Consider the following 15,356-nt stretch of genomic DNA (forward strand, 5'->3'; position numbering starts at 1 on the left):
ATTTCGGGAGAACAACCGCACCGTAACACAACATAAACACAACAGAACAAATACCCAGAACCCCTTGCAGCACTAACTCTTCCGGGACGCTATAATATACACCCCCGCTACCCCATACTCCCCCCCCCCCCACCTCAACCCCCACCCACCTCAACCTCCTCATGCTCTCTCAGGAAGAGCATGTCCCAAATTCCAAGCTGATGTTTTGAGGTATGTTAAAAAAAATAATGCACTTTGTGACTTCAATAAAAAATATGACAGTACCATGTTGGCATTTTTTTCCATAACTTGAGTTGATTTATTTTGGAAAACCTTGTTACATTGTTTAATGCAGGGGTGTCAAACTCAAATACAGAGTGGGCCAAAATTTAAAACTGAACAAAGCCGCGGGCCAAGGTTGAAGAAATTAACCTTTTTGATAGGGACCCAAACAAGTTTTGCATTAAATATTGAACAAGCAAGGCTTATATAACTTTATAGTGACATGTAAAATCGAGTTTCAAATAATAATAATAATAATAATAATAATAATAATAATAATAATTAAAAAATATAAATAGCATATCAAATACAATTTAAATAAAAATTGAATGCCTCTTTTCTATTTGCAGCCTTCTGAGGTAAATATCAACATTAACTTTTTCCACAGGCTAATACATTTGAAAATAAAATAATGAATAAACCAACCATTCAGGACTTTAAACTGCTCAGTTTGCAACACACTGATCTAATCTGATGTGCCCAAGCCAGATACCTGCCATCTTTTCTTGGATGCTAATTCATTAATGTCGGGGCTCAGGCTTTGAGCTGAGGCAACCTTCATTATCGAACGAAGGTGTTCATCAGTCATTATATCTCGTATTCCACAGTCTTGGGGGCGTGCCTTACAGGCACTGCTTTTAATGTCCTCTACGAGCTGACGTCACGTCCGCTTTTCATCCCTTCTAACAACGCGCCCGCCCAGTCACAAGATATGAGCGGATTCTGTACGTACACACACGTAAATGCAAAGCACATTTCATCAACAGCGATACAGTTTACACTGAGAGTGGCCGTATAAGCAACTTTAACATTGTTAGAAATATACGCCACACTCTGAATCCACACCAAACAAGAATGACAAACACATTTCGGGAGAACATCCGCACAGTAACACAACATAAACACAACAGAACAAATACCCAGAACCCTTTGCAGCACTAACTCTTCCGGGACGCTACAATATACAGTACACCCCCCGCTACCTCCAAACCCCCCCCCCCCACACACACACACACACACACCATGTCGCGTCCCGGAAGAGTTAGTGCTGCAAAGGGTTCTGGGTATTTGTTCTGTTGTGTTTATGTTGTGTTTATGTTGTGTTACTGTGCGGATGTTCTCCCGAAATGTATTTGTCATTCTTGTTTGGTGTGGATTCACAGTGTGGCGTATATTTCAAAACAATGTTAAAGGTTTTTATACTTGCACCCTCAGTGTAACCTGTATCGCTGAAGATCAAGTATGCCTTGCATTCACTTCTGTGTGCGTGCTGAAACCGCACATATGTAACTGAGCCAGCACTCGTTGGACTGGACGAAAAGGGGACGTTACAATTCTCAGGAGGGGCACTGAAATTTGGGAGTCTCCCGGTAGGTTTGGCAAGTATGAGAATTAGCGGTGTACCGCTGCACCGCCGATTATATAATAATATAATAATATATTATATAATCGGCGGGCCAGCTCTAGTGTTAATTTGATATCACCTCACGGGCCAAGTGAAATTACACGGCCAAATTTGGCCCGCGGGCCAGAGTTTGACACCCATGGTTTAATGCATCCAGCGGGGGATCACAACAAAATTAGGCATAATAATGTGTTAATTCCACGACTGTATATATCGGTATTGGGTGATATCGGAATCGGTAATTAAGAGATGGACAATATCGGAATATCGGCAAAAAAGCCATTATCGGACATCTCTAGTTGAAAAGGATTTGCAAATCATTGTATTCTGTTTTTATTTACGATTTACACAACGTGCCAACTTCACTGGTTTTGGGTTTTGTATTTTAAAGTAGTAAGGTCTTAATTAAGTGCTTACATGCATGACCACATTGACATATATCCCTGTAATATTAAGCATATGGAATAAAACATATACTAGCACGAATGCCCGAGCATTAAAAAAGTATTTATACATCGCTGGCGCTGCTATATATAATGGTACTGTAAGGTTGTGTTTAGAGGAGTGGAGCCCAGGTGGCAGCACCATACACCACCTTCCATTCAGCACACACATGCAAACAAAACAAGCATGCATTGCAAAAAAAAAAAAAAAAAAAAAAAAAAAATCCAAACTGAGCCTCACTCCAATCATCAACAAGATCAACTATAGCAGGGATCACATTTCAGTCCCCAGTGATTGTTCCCGCACACCTCCCTCGCTCAGAAATAGCTTTATCCCCACATCTCCATCTTCAGGAGGAGGGGGAGAAGGTGGTGGGGGTGGGGTATGAGCCCAAGTTATTGGATGAGACACAATCTGGTGAGGAAAAAAAAAAAAGAGAACGAAAAAGGCAGTTCTCCATAAAGCAGCATGCCAGGGGAACAGGATGAAATGTGTCTCCAGCTGTTTTAATAAGAGCGGAATTATTGAAAATAGAAGCAGCGGCGGCGGAATATTTCAGCTTCTATATTTAGGCTGGGAGTGATGCGTCTCAACATGGCAGCCTCGACTCACGTGGGAGTCACGGGAGAGACGTGAGAGCGCTTCAGGGTGGGGATCAATCTGTGCGTAGTGCCGCATTGCTACCTTGTTCACCAGGAGGTAGCCACCACCCGTTTTATGTGCGACAGCCACGGCTCAATTGACAAGTGGCCTTTGTAACAATCATTTTGCAAGCATCTATTTTTAGCATCGCTGCGCCAGCTTTACACACCGGAACATCACCTCCCCCTCCCCTTTTTTTTTTTAATATACACTCGCCAGCCAATAACTTCACCGGCGAGCTCGCTTTCACGAGCCGCAGATTTCAAACGTTATTACTCGCCAGCACCTTGTGGCAGCAAATTGCATTGATTAGCCGCCTCTAAATCTGCCTGCCTTTAATTACATTTAGGCCGCATTGCTTGGCCAAGCATACAGCGCCTCCACGATGGCGACGAGATTGCAATTAGCCAGCGCCCTGAGCGCCACAGAGGCGGATGTAATGGCGGAATCGTGTAAATCAATGATGTCTGGGCGTTATTTGGAAAAACAATGTGGTGGTGGGCAAGTTCACCAAACGGCGCCTTACGATCACAATCAACTCTTACTAGCAGGTCGGGTTGTCTCAATACCAAATTGATCTTTAGATACTTTTCGATACTTTTCAAAATAAAGGGCACCAAAAAAAATGGCTTTATTTTACCAGAAAAATGGTATGATACATTAAACTTTCGTTTCTTGTAGTGTTGTCCCGATACCAATATTTTGGTACAGGTACCAAAATTATTTCGATACTTTTTGGTACTTTTCTAAATAAAGGGGACCACAAAAATGGCATTATTGGCTTAATTTTAACAAAGAATCTTACTGTACATTAAACATATGTTTTTTTTTATTGCTAGTTTGTCCTTAAATAAAATAGTGAACATACAAGACAACTTGTCTTTTAGTAAGCAAACAAAGGCTCCTAATTTAGCTGCTGACATATGCAGGAACATATATTGTCATTTTCCATTCTATTATTGTGTCAACATTATTAAGGACAAGTGGTAGAAAATGAATTATCAATCTACTCGTTCATTTACTGTTAATATCTGCTCACTTTCTCTTTTAACATGTTCTATCTACACTTCTGTTAAAATGTAATAATCACTTATTCTTCTGTTGTTTTGATACTTTACATTAGTTTTGGATGATACCACAAATTTGGGTATCAATCCGATACCAAGTCCTTCCAGGATCATACATGGGTCATATTCAAAGTCCTCATGTGTCCAGGGACATATTTCCTGAGTTTATAAACATAATATAAATAAAAAAATTAAAAAAAGATGTAAAAAAATATCGATGTAATTATAGTAGTATCGACAAGATACGCTCCTGTACTTGGTATCATTACAGTGGATGTTAGGTGTAGATCCACCAATGGCGTTTGTTTACATTTTGACTCCGGTGAGCTGCGGTGTGTAGTGAAGCATGTTTAGCGATAGGACTGGCACTTTTTAGAGGCGGTATAGTACCGATTATGATTCCCAAAAAATGTTTTGGTCTTAAATAACGTAGAGAACATAATAGACGACTTCTCTTTTAGCAGTAAGGAAGGGAACGGGTTACAAAGGCTCCTAATTTGGCTGCTGACGTATGCATTAACATATTGTGTCATTTCCATTTGTATTATTTTGTCAAAATTAGAAGGGACAAGCAGTTGAAAATGGATGGATGTACTACTAATCTACTTTTTCATTTACTGTTAATATCTGGTCACTCTCTGTTTTAACGTCTTTAAAGCTGGGATACCCGAATTGTATTTTTGAACTACAAAAAAAACCCATATTAACATCATACAGTATATCGTAACAGCAATCATTTCTGAAAAAAATCGTACGTCTGCGTGCTGTCTGTGGCTTATAATTAAGTATTTCAGTAAATAAAACCCCTGAGGACAAAACAATTTGTCTTCCTCTCCGGATCCAATCACAGGATTTAGAGAAAGGAGAGGTGAGCACAGCCCACAAAGGAGCCCCCTCATTGGCTGACGCCATATAAAGTTAAAAAGTTAAAGTACCACTGATAGTCACACTAGGTGTGGTGAAATTACTCCCTACATTTGACCCATCCCCTTGTTCCACCTCCTGGGAGGTGAGGGGAGCAGTGAGCAGCAGCGGTGGTTGCGTTCGGGAATCATTATATGGTGAAGCGCGTGCACGGTGCAAACTTGTTTGCAGTAAAGCATGGCTGCCGAACATTGCGGGCCAGTCTTGAACTAACTTTGGACGCACGAGTGGCTGTTTTACTTCTAGACCGCTAATCTAATGTTCTATTTTCCTATATTTTGTGTGTATCCTTTTGCGTGGCGACATGTGTTATGGATAGTCTGCACCAAAATACGGACTAGATGATCCTTCGATGCAACTCCAGACGGTCAACAACCAATGTGTGTGCACGTACAGCGCTTGTGCACGATTTCGTGCACTTCCAGAGAGGAGACTGAGAGGGATCAGCGAAGTGCGCAGAGTCATGGGCAGGATTTACAGTTTGAATTCTGCCCGGTGAAGCAAGATTCAGCTTTAACAAAATGTAATAAGCACTTGTTTTTCTCTTGTTTGGATACTTTACATAAATCTTGGGTGCTACTAGAGATGTCCGATGATGGCTTTTTTGCCGATATCCCGATATTGTCCAACTCTTAATTACCAATACCGATATCAACCGATACCGATATATACAGTCGTGGAATTAACACATTATTATGCCTAATTTTGTTGTGATGCCCCGCTGGATGCATTAAACAATGTGACAAGGTTTTCCAAATTAAATCAAGTCAAGTTATGGAAAAAATGCCAACGTGGCACTGCCATATATATTATTGAAGTCACAAAGTGCATTACTTTTTTTAACATGCCTCAAAACAGCAGCTTGGAATTTGGGACATGCTCTCCCAATGAGAAGGTTGAGGTGGGCGGGGTTTGGGGGATAGGGGGTAGCGGGAGTGTATATTGTAGCGTCCCGGAAGAGTTAGTGCTGCAAGGGGTTCTGGGTATTTGTTCTGTTGTGTTTATGTTGTGTTACGGTGCGGCTGTCCTCCCGAAATGTGTTTGTCATGCTTGTTTGGTGTGGGTTCACAGTGTGGCGCATATTTGTAACAGTGTTAAAGTTGTTTATACGGCCACCCTCAGTGTGACCTGTATGGCTGTTGACCAAGTATGACTTCCATTCACTTGTGTGTGTGAAAAGCCGTAGATATTATGTGACGGGCCAGCATGCAAAGGCAGTGTACACAGCGGCGTTTTAAAAAGTCATAAATTTTACTTTTTGAAACCGATACCGATAATTTTGAAACCGATACCGATAATTTCCGATATTACATTTCAAAGCATTTATCGACATCTCTAGGGGCTACCACAACTTTCGGTATCAATCCGATACCAAGTAGTTACAGGGTCAAACATTTATATTTAAAGTCCTTATTTTTCTAAGACATTGGTCTTAGAAAAATATATCCCTCTTGAATCAACACCAGTAGTTAAAACTACGATCAATGTTTGTTACAAAACTAAATGTGGGATATAAATAATAATGGAATTATAAGTGTTAGTATATAGTATATTATTGGTTTAACCATGATTTAACATGTTTAACCAACATGTGTACAGGGATGTTTCACCAACTGTTTGTCTGTCTTTACTGTGTGTATATTTGAACAGAGTTCATGTTGTGTACAAAGTGTCATGTTCTGTGGTCTGGATTATGTTTTGTTATTTTCTGCTAGTTTTTGACTCCATAGTTCCTGTTTTTGCGGTTCCTTGTTTGTTTTGTACCGGGTCGCCCGCCTCGCCAGGTGCAGCGGCGTTCCACTCGCCGCCGCCACTTGACTTGTCCTCGGTGGATTCGGGGACACTTGGTCTGGCGACCCACCGCCAAGTCCCCCTCCCGCCCTCTCATGACTCTTGATCTTGCTTTGTTTTTTGGACATCTGAGATCTGTCCTTAAGGGGGGACTCTGTCAGGTTCTGTGGTCTGGATTATGTTTTGAAGAGTCTGTTCACAAAGGAGAAGTCTGGAAGTCTATCAGTGTCAAAGGCCAACCTGGAAGAACATCTGCAAAAATCCAGCACAGACGACCGACACCATGAAGAGGTTACACTCCCACCTGACATGCCACCAGTCAATCCACCAGAGCACGATCTAGACATCAGCCTACCCAGATGGAGTGAAGTAGACAAAACCGTGCGTAGAGCAAGGGCCGCATCAGCTCCAGGTCCCAACGGAGTTCCATACAGGCTCTACAAAAACGCACCAGATGTCCTGCGCTTCCTCTGGAAGATGATGAGAGTCGTGTGGCAAAAGAAGGAGATACCAACTTCCTGGCGAAGAGCCGGTGGAATCCTTATCCCCAAGGAAAAGGACTCATCAGAAATCGGACAATTCCGCCAGATCAGCCTTCTAAATGTCGAGGGAAAAATATTCTTCAGCGTGGTTGCTCATAGGCTGGCAGGATACCTGCAAAGAAACAACCTGATTGACACATCAATCCAGAAAGCAGGCATCCCAGGCTTCCCCGGTTGCATGGAACATGCTAGTGTCATCTGGCATCAGATCCAGGTCGCCAAGAAGGAGAGAACAGACCTTTATGTGGTTTTCCTGGATCTCGCCAATGCCTTTGGCTCAGTCCCTCACAACCTCCTGTGGACAGCCTTCGACTACTTCAGGGTCCCAGTAGCTCTCACAACCCTTGTCAAGGCCTACTTCCGGGACGTCCAGCTCTGCGTGACAACTGCCGAGTACACCACAGCATGGCAACACCTGGAGGTGGGAATCATGGCGGGCTGCACCATCTCCCCGCTGGCCTTCACCATGGCCATGGAGGTGATCATCTGGGCATCGCGATGGGTGGTTGGAGGACAGCTAATAAGACCTGGCCTGAGGCTGCCGCCTGTCAGAGCCTACATGGATGACCTCACAACACTCACCACAACCAAGGCTTGCACTGTACGGCTTCTAAGAAAGCTCCAAGAAAACATCGAGCTGGCTCGCATGAAGATCAAGCCAAGCAAGTCCCGAAGCATCTCTATTGACAAGGGGAAACTGTCACACCACCGCTTTCAATTGGTGAGGAACCTATTCCAACAGTCTCCGAGAAGCCTGTGAAGTCCCTAGGTCGTTGGTATGATGCCTACCTCAAAGACAAAGAGCAGGTAGATCAGCTCAGGAAGGAGGTAGCCAGCGGCCTGGAGAACATCGACAGAACCCTGCTTCCTGGCAAGCTGAAGCTCTGGTGCATGCAGTATGGACTACTTCCACGCCTATTGTGGCCACTAACCCTCTATGAAGTCCCGCTCTCTAAGGTGAAAAAGCTGGAGAGACTGGTTAGCTCATATGCAAGGAAGTGGCTTGGCCTTCCCAGGTGCCTCAGCAGTATTGGACTCTACGGAAAAGGAATGCTAGAACTGCCCATTTCCAGTCTTTCAGAGGAGTTCAAGTGCGCCAAAGTCAGACTGGAGATGATGCTACTGGATTTGAGTGATCCTTTTGTAGCCCAAGCTGCCCCCATCCTGGCTACTGGGAGGAAGTGGACCCCATTGGCTGCAACTGAGCAGGCTAAAGCAGCACTCAGGCACAGAGACATTGTGGGCCAAGTACAGCAGGGGAGGAGTGGTCTTGGCCTTAGGGCCAGTACACCAGCCTGGAGCAAGGCCACTCCATCTCAGAGACACAAGCTGGTGGTCCAGGAGATACGTCGGGAAGAGGAAGCAAGAAGGTGCGCACAAGCTGTGGCGCAGGCAAAACAAGGGCAGTGGATGACATGGGAAGGAGTAGAGAAGAGGAAGATCTCCTGGAAAGAGCTGTGGGAGATGGAGGCATTTAGGGCAAGCTTTACCATCAGGGCTGCCTACGATGTCCTGCCTTCTCCAAAAAACCTCAGCCAGTGGTATGGTGAAGACCCCACATGCCCTCTGTGTCCGAGTCCAGCAACACTGAAGCACATCCTGGTGGGCTGCAAGACCAGCCTCACCCAAGGCCGTTACACCTGGCGGCACAACCAGGTGCTAAAGTGTCTTGCAGCAGTGCTGGAAAGTCGCCGGACAAGTGTCAATGCCCTTCTTCCCCCGTCATCCCGTTGGCAAGCAACAACATTTGTCCGGGAGGGCGAGGGTCAAGCCAACCTCACCCCCACAAGACCAGACACTGGACAGTTAGGCGGGGCACGTGACTGGAAACTGCTGGCTGACCTGGGCCAGAGACTCTGCTTCCCAGTTGAGATTGCGTCCACCAACCTGCGGCCAGATCTTGTTCTGTGGTCAGCTTCGCTCAGGCTCGTGTACATCATAGAGCTCACGGTGCCCTGGGAGAGTGCAATGGAGGAGGCCTACGAGCGCAAGAAGTTGAGGTACACTGAGCTTGCAGCCGATGCGCAACAACAAGGCTGGAAAGCGAGGGTACGCCCAGTGGAAGTAGGCTGCAGAGGGTTCGTGGCCACATCAACATCCAGGCTCCTCAGGGAAATGGGAGTGCGAGGGAAGGCCCACCGGCAGGCAGTGAAAGACCTCTCAAAAGCCGCTGAAAAGGGGAGTCAGTGGCTGTGGGTCAAGCGAAGGGACTCCACCTGGGCTTTCAAGTGAGTGATGGCATCTAGGGAGTGATCCTGGGACGCTGGGACTCACTGCTGAACCCTCTGGAGGTGTCGTGGGCCTATCAGCGAAACACTGAGGAAGGGGGGCGCCCACTTGATAACCCAGAGGATGCCTTCACTCACTTGACCATCCCACAAAGTCGCATAGGTGTCTCAAGTATGCATTAGGGGATTGTAAAATCTAGTCCTACACAACAGATCTTGTTATTTTCTGCTAGTTTTGGACTACACTAGTTCCTGTTTTTGCGGTTCCTTGTTTGTTTTGTCACCATGGCGACTCATTAGTTTCACCTGCCTCATTTGTTTGGACTCACGCACCTGTTCTAATCAAGAGACTATTATTTAAGCCTGTTTTTTCAGTTAGTCGTCCTGGCGACATTATTCTGTATCATGCTCTGTGCAGACTTGTTATTTGCTCTGTTCATGCCGTCGATTCACACTCTGCCAAGTCCGTTTTTTCATATCACAGTTAGCGAGTTTTTCATGTCCATAGTTTCTGCCTATGTGTTAGTTTTTGTTACATACGCATAGTTGTGCCTTCGCCTTGTGCGCCTTTTGTTTGTACCCCTTTTGTAATTTATAGTCAAGAATAAATCATGTTTTTACCTGCAAGCCTTGTCCGGTCAAGTCCGTTTGCATCCCGGGAAAACGATCCTCGCAGTAAGCTGCGTAAAAATCCACGTCATGACACAAAGTGTATTTATAATATGCTGTTCATATTTCTATGAAGCTCAAGATCAGAGGCCGATGTCTCCTGGTTTTACTAAAAACTGGTATTTGAGATTGTTTATAGGGTTAGGCGAAATAAGTGCTCAACTTCAGCCTAAACCCTTTCGGTCTGTAAAATTGTCAATTTATGAATGTACAACTGTTTGTTTATTTTGTTGACCACTGACCGAAGAAATAATGAACTAAAACTAAACTAAAACTTGTGTGAGAGCGAGAGCAAGACAGACGACACTCTGGAGAGAAACCATTCGTGTGCTCGATTGAGAGAAAAGACAACTGCTGAAAAGCACCCCGAAAGACTTTGCACTTTTATTGTAAAAAAAAACAGTGTTGTTAACCTGGAAGAGCCTGACATGTCGGTAATTGGTGGTCCGAAGAACCCGGAGGTGCAAGACCTCCCCAGTAGTGATTTCAGGCTTGTTTTCTCACAAGTTTCAGCCCATTTTGGAACACCCACTTTTAATCTACAAAATGTGGGCGAGGCCTGCATCAGCCTGCTGACGTCAATTTCATATTGCATAGTTTGTGTTTTGGTAGCGCCTTCATCCTGAATTTTCATGCAGAATTGAGAGAAATGATGAAATATGTCTGCGAGATGCATTGTTGCAGGTTGTAGCAATTCAACAGAAGAAGTGGTCAGCATGCATACATTTCCAAATGATGGCAAGATGGGGAAGGTATGGACCTCTACGCTCATAGTGACTCTAAATGGGACAAACCAAGAGAGGGGAGTGAAATTTGCAGCAAACATTTTAATAATTCTGAATTCAAACAAACAGGTTTTGGTGGGAAAAAAATTAAAAGCCTCAAACAAAATGTGATCCTGAAAATCAGCAGCACCCTTGAGGGGAGAAAGACTGAGTCAGAACCTATGGAAAAACTGAGAAAGAAAAACCAACGAGAGAAAACAAAAGTAAGCCGCCAGTTTTCAATTTTGCGTCCTCTTTTACTGATGTTTTTCTCAAGACACTTAAGGACATGCTGAAAGAGCATGAGGAACCACAGGCTACGGTGTCTATGGAAGAGGAGATGGAAGAGCAGGGAAGTCTGGAAATTGCGATTATTAAAAAAAAAAATGTTTTGCTCATAATATTAACCATATCAGTTGGACCAGAGCGACAAAAACATACAATTATCTGATGACAATCATAGTTTTACATTATCTATGCTGTTTATGTGGGGTAATAGGCAGGGTCCCCTTAATCCACCTATGGGCCCCCCAACCAAGCAGGGGTCCCCAATTTTAACAATTGGTGTTCATGGCTGTCAATCGCAGACAGCTCTGCTTAGTGTAGCGATTGTGTACTCTCCCTCTCGATTGCTTCGTTTTTTCCACCTGCTGCGAGCGAACCAAGGCTGCCGGTGTGAGAGGCAATCTCCAATATCGCCAGCACTATTCTTGAAGCAAAGGCGATGTATTTATGAACATAATTATTTTTTAAATGGATGATCATTTTGTATTTTTGCTGTTTTGTTGAGTAAAATCATGATTTCTTATTTCAAACTGTCTTTTCAGGGCATGGGGGTGTTCGAGGTGTCCAGTTTTACAACTGTGTATCTATTTTATGGAGGAATGTAGCTAATCAGAGAACTGGCACCCAATGTTATTAAAACGATTGATTATGCATCGAGAATCGTTTTGAATCAAGAATCGATTCTGAATCGAATCGATACTCCCAAAAATTTAATCGAATCGAATTTTGTGGTGCCCAAAGATTCACAGCCCGAGTGTATAAAAATATTGTTACTTTACATGCAGTGAGGAACAGTGTGGTTTTCGTCCTGGTTGTGGAACTGTGGACCAGCTCTATACTCTCAGCAGGGTCCTTGAGGGTGCATGGGAGTTTGCCCAACCAGTCTACATGGCATTCGACCGTGTCCCTCGGGAAGTCCTGTGGGGAGTGCTCAGAGAGTATGGGGTATCGGACTGTCTGATTGTGGTGGTCTGCTCCCTATACGATCAGTGTCAGAGCTTGGTCTGCATTGCCGGCAGTAAGTCGGACACGTTTCCAGTGAGGGTTGGACTGCGCCAAGGCTGCCCTTTGTCACCGATTCTGTTCATAACTTTTATGGACAGAATTTCGAGGCGTAGTCAAGGCGTTGAGGGGATCTGGTTTGGTGGCTGCAGGATTAGGTCTCTGCTTTTTGCAGATGATGTGGTCCTGATGGCTTCATCTGGCCAGGATCTTCAGCTCTCACTGGATCGGTTCTCAGCCGAGTGTGAAGCGACTGGGATGAGAATCAGCACCTCCAAGTGCGAGTCCATGGTTCTCGCCCGGAAAAGGGTGGAGTGCCATCTCCGGGTTGGGGAGGAGACCCTTCCCCAAGTGGAGGAGTTCAAGTACCTCGGAGTCTTGTTCACAAGTGAGGGAAGAGTGGATCGTGAGATCGACAGGCGGATCGGTGCGGCGTCTTCAGTAATGCGGACGCGGTATCGATCCGTTGTGGTGAAGAAGGAGCTGAGCCGGAAGGCAAAGCTCTCAATTTACCGGTCGATCTACGTTCCCATCCTCACCTATGGTCATGAGCTTTGGGTTATGACCGAAAGGACAGGATCACGGGTACAAGCGGCCGAAATGAGTTTCCTCCGCCGGGTGGCGAGGCTCTCCCTTAGAGATAGGGTGAGAAGCTCTGTCATCCGGGAGGAGCTCAAAGTAAAGCCGCTGCTCCTCCACATCGAGAGGAGCCAGATGAGGTGGTTCGGGCATCTGGTCAGGATGCCACCCGAATGCTTCCCTCGGGAGGTGTTTAGGGCACGTCCGACCGGTAGGAGGCCACGGGGAAGACCCAGGACATGTTGGGAAGACTATGTCTCCCGGCTGGCCTGGGAACGCCTCGGGATCCCCCGGGAGGAGCTGGACGAAGTGGCTGGGGAGAGGGAAGTCTGGGCTTCCCTGATTAGGCTGCTGCCCCCGCGACCCGACCTCGGATAAGCGGAAGAAGATGGATGGATGGATGGATACATGCAGTCCACTTTCGGCCCCCAAGTCAAGTTTGGACACCCCTGAATAAGAACATTGATGTTGTGTGCAGTTTATGCAACTTGTTTTCAAAGTACGCCATGCAATGCGATACATGTGCTACTGTTTAATCTCAGCTCACAATCGGCCATTTTTATGGCTCTATTGATTGTAAGTGAGCCGTGGCTGCTTCTGATTGGTCGATGGAATAAGGCTCCTACATATAAGCGATCGGTGCGATGATCAAGGCATGCAGATAGAGAGCATACTAAAAGTAACTACGCCACAATTGGAAAGCAGCACGAGCACCTTCTCAACAGATGGTCGCCGTCCGACAGGCTGCTGGCGGCTTCAGCCAACTCAGTGTGCCGTTTGCAGGCGGCCGCCAACAAACACAACACACACACACACACACACACACACTCACACACATTGGCGGCGAAAGGCCTGCTTATCCCAGCTCCATGCAGCTGTCAAAAAGCAGGTCCCCGACTGAGCGGCGTGATTTATAGAGAGCGTTTTGTACTGACAAGGTAAACAATTGCACACGCGCCACTTTTATACACACCTCTGCTGCTTTGGGATGCGGGGTCATATACCCCATTGTTGTTTTCCTGGTACAGTATATTGCTTACTAAGTGGACGGTGGCCCACACTGATGTCATCAAAAACGCCAGTGAGGTCACGGAAGGTAAAAGGACACTTACCGGGAAGTAGAGAAGAAGAGCGCCGCACAAGATGGCCTCCAGCAGGACGAGGCCCGACGCTCTGATACTCTGCACGTGAACACAAACGCATCACAATTACTACAAGCAATCACATTCATGTATCGTAAACATGCACAAGTTTCAAGAATGGCCAAACTTTTTCCACTTTGATACGGATTGTACACTAAATGTGCTACAAACAATTAAGAGTAGATCAAAATATGCTAAGCTATTTGATTTTAGCTTTGTGTGACAAGCAACTTGGTGTACTAATAACTAGAGATGTCCGATAATGGCTTTTTTGCCGATATCCGATATTCCGATATTGTCCAACTCTTAATTACCGATTCCGATATCAACCGATACCGATACATACAGTCGTGGAATTAACACATTATTATGCCTAATTTTGTTGTGATGCCCCGCTGGATGCATTAAACAATGTAACAATGTTTCCAAAATAAATCAACTCAAGTTATGGAAAAAAATGCCAACATGGCACTGCCATATTTATTATTGAAGTCACAAAGTGCATTATGTTTTTTTAACATGCCTCAAAACAGTAGCTTGGAATTTGGGACATGCTCTCCCTGAGAGAGCATGAGGAGGTTGAGGTGGGCGGGGTTTCGGGGTAGGGGGTAGCAGGGGTGTATATTGTAGCGTCCTGGAAGAGTTAGTGCTGCAAGGGGTTCTGGGTATTTATTGTGTTGTGTTTATGTTGTGTTACGGTGCGGCTGTTCTCCCGAAATGTGTTTGTCATTCTTGTTTGGTGTGGGTTCACAGTGTGGCGCATATTTGGAACAGTGTTAAAGTTGTTTATACGGCCACCCTCAGTGTGACCTGTATGGCTGTTGACCAAGTATGCTTGCATTCACTTGTGTGTGTGAAAAGCTGTAGATATTATGTGACTGGGCCGGCACGCAAAGGAAGTGCCTTTAAGGTTTACTGGCGCTCTGTACTTCTCCCTACGTCCGTGTACACAGCGGCCTTTTAAAAAGTCATACATTTTACTTTTTGAAACAGATACCGATAATTTCCGATATTACATTTTAAAGCATTTATCGGCCGATAATATCGGCAGTCCGATATTATCGGACATCCCTACTAATAACTAATGATGCATCATTAATAATGAAAGAAAGGCTGTTTGCCCGGGTCAAGCCTTGGGCACACCTATTTAAGTATGCAGTAAACCCTCATTTATTGTAGTTATTTGATTCCAGGCCTGACGAGAGTAAATTAACTTACTCAATTAGTGATTTTAAATCAAGCGTTTTCAAAGCTAGAGCATAATAAAACATCCTAAATACAGTTTTTAGCATTTTGAGAGCCCTCGAGACATGAAACACCACCCATACAAATCCAGGAAAAACACGCGCTCTCCAAAAAACGTAATAAAACAAAAATAAAGAGGTGCACGGCAAAAAATGTACTTAAAGAAAAAGCAAGGCCAGGAACACTCGTGTCCTTCTTATAATTTTAATATAAACTGCCCAGGCGCTACCAAGCACAGACCGGTTTCGACTAGGTCTTCGTCAGTGTGCAATTTTCTAACAGGAAGTGATGCACTTGAATAGTCACAGCTGTGGTCAATGAATTGATATAATAAATCAAGAAAAACTTCAAAAATGAAAGTGCACA

The 15,356-nt window shown here is 44.8% G+C and overlaps 1 protein-coding gene across 2 annotated transcripts in view; it reads right to left on the minus strand.

Moving 5' to 3' along the window:
* Nucleotides 1–15,356, minus strand: part of gpr158a (G protein-coupled receptor 158a) — a 161,712-nt gene that overhangs the window by 44,433 nt on the left and 101,923 nt on the right. For both annotated transcript variants that reach the window (XM_061965143.2, XM_061965144.2), the window contains exon 5: nt 13,716–13,784. In XM_061965143.2, coding sequence (XP_061821127.1) covers nt 13,716–13,784 — 69 coding nt within the window. The remainder of the gene's footprint in view (nt 1–13,715; nt 13,785–15,356) is intronic.

This window comes from Nerophis lumbriciformis, linkage group LG07, assembly GCF_033978685.3.
Source record: "Nerophis lumbriciformis linkage group LG07, RoL_Nlum_v2.1, whole genome shotgun sequence".
NCBI classification, from domain to species: Eukaryota; Metazoa; Chordata; class Actinopteri; order Syngnathiformes; family Syngnathidae; genus Nerophis; species Nerophis lumbriciformis.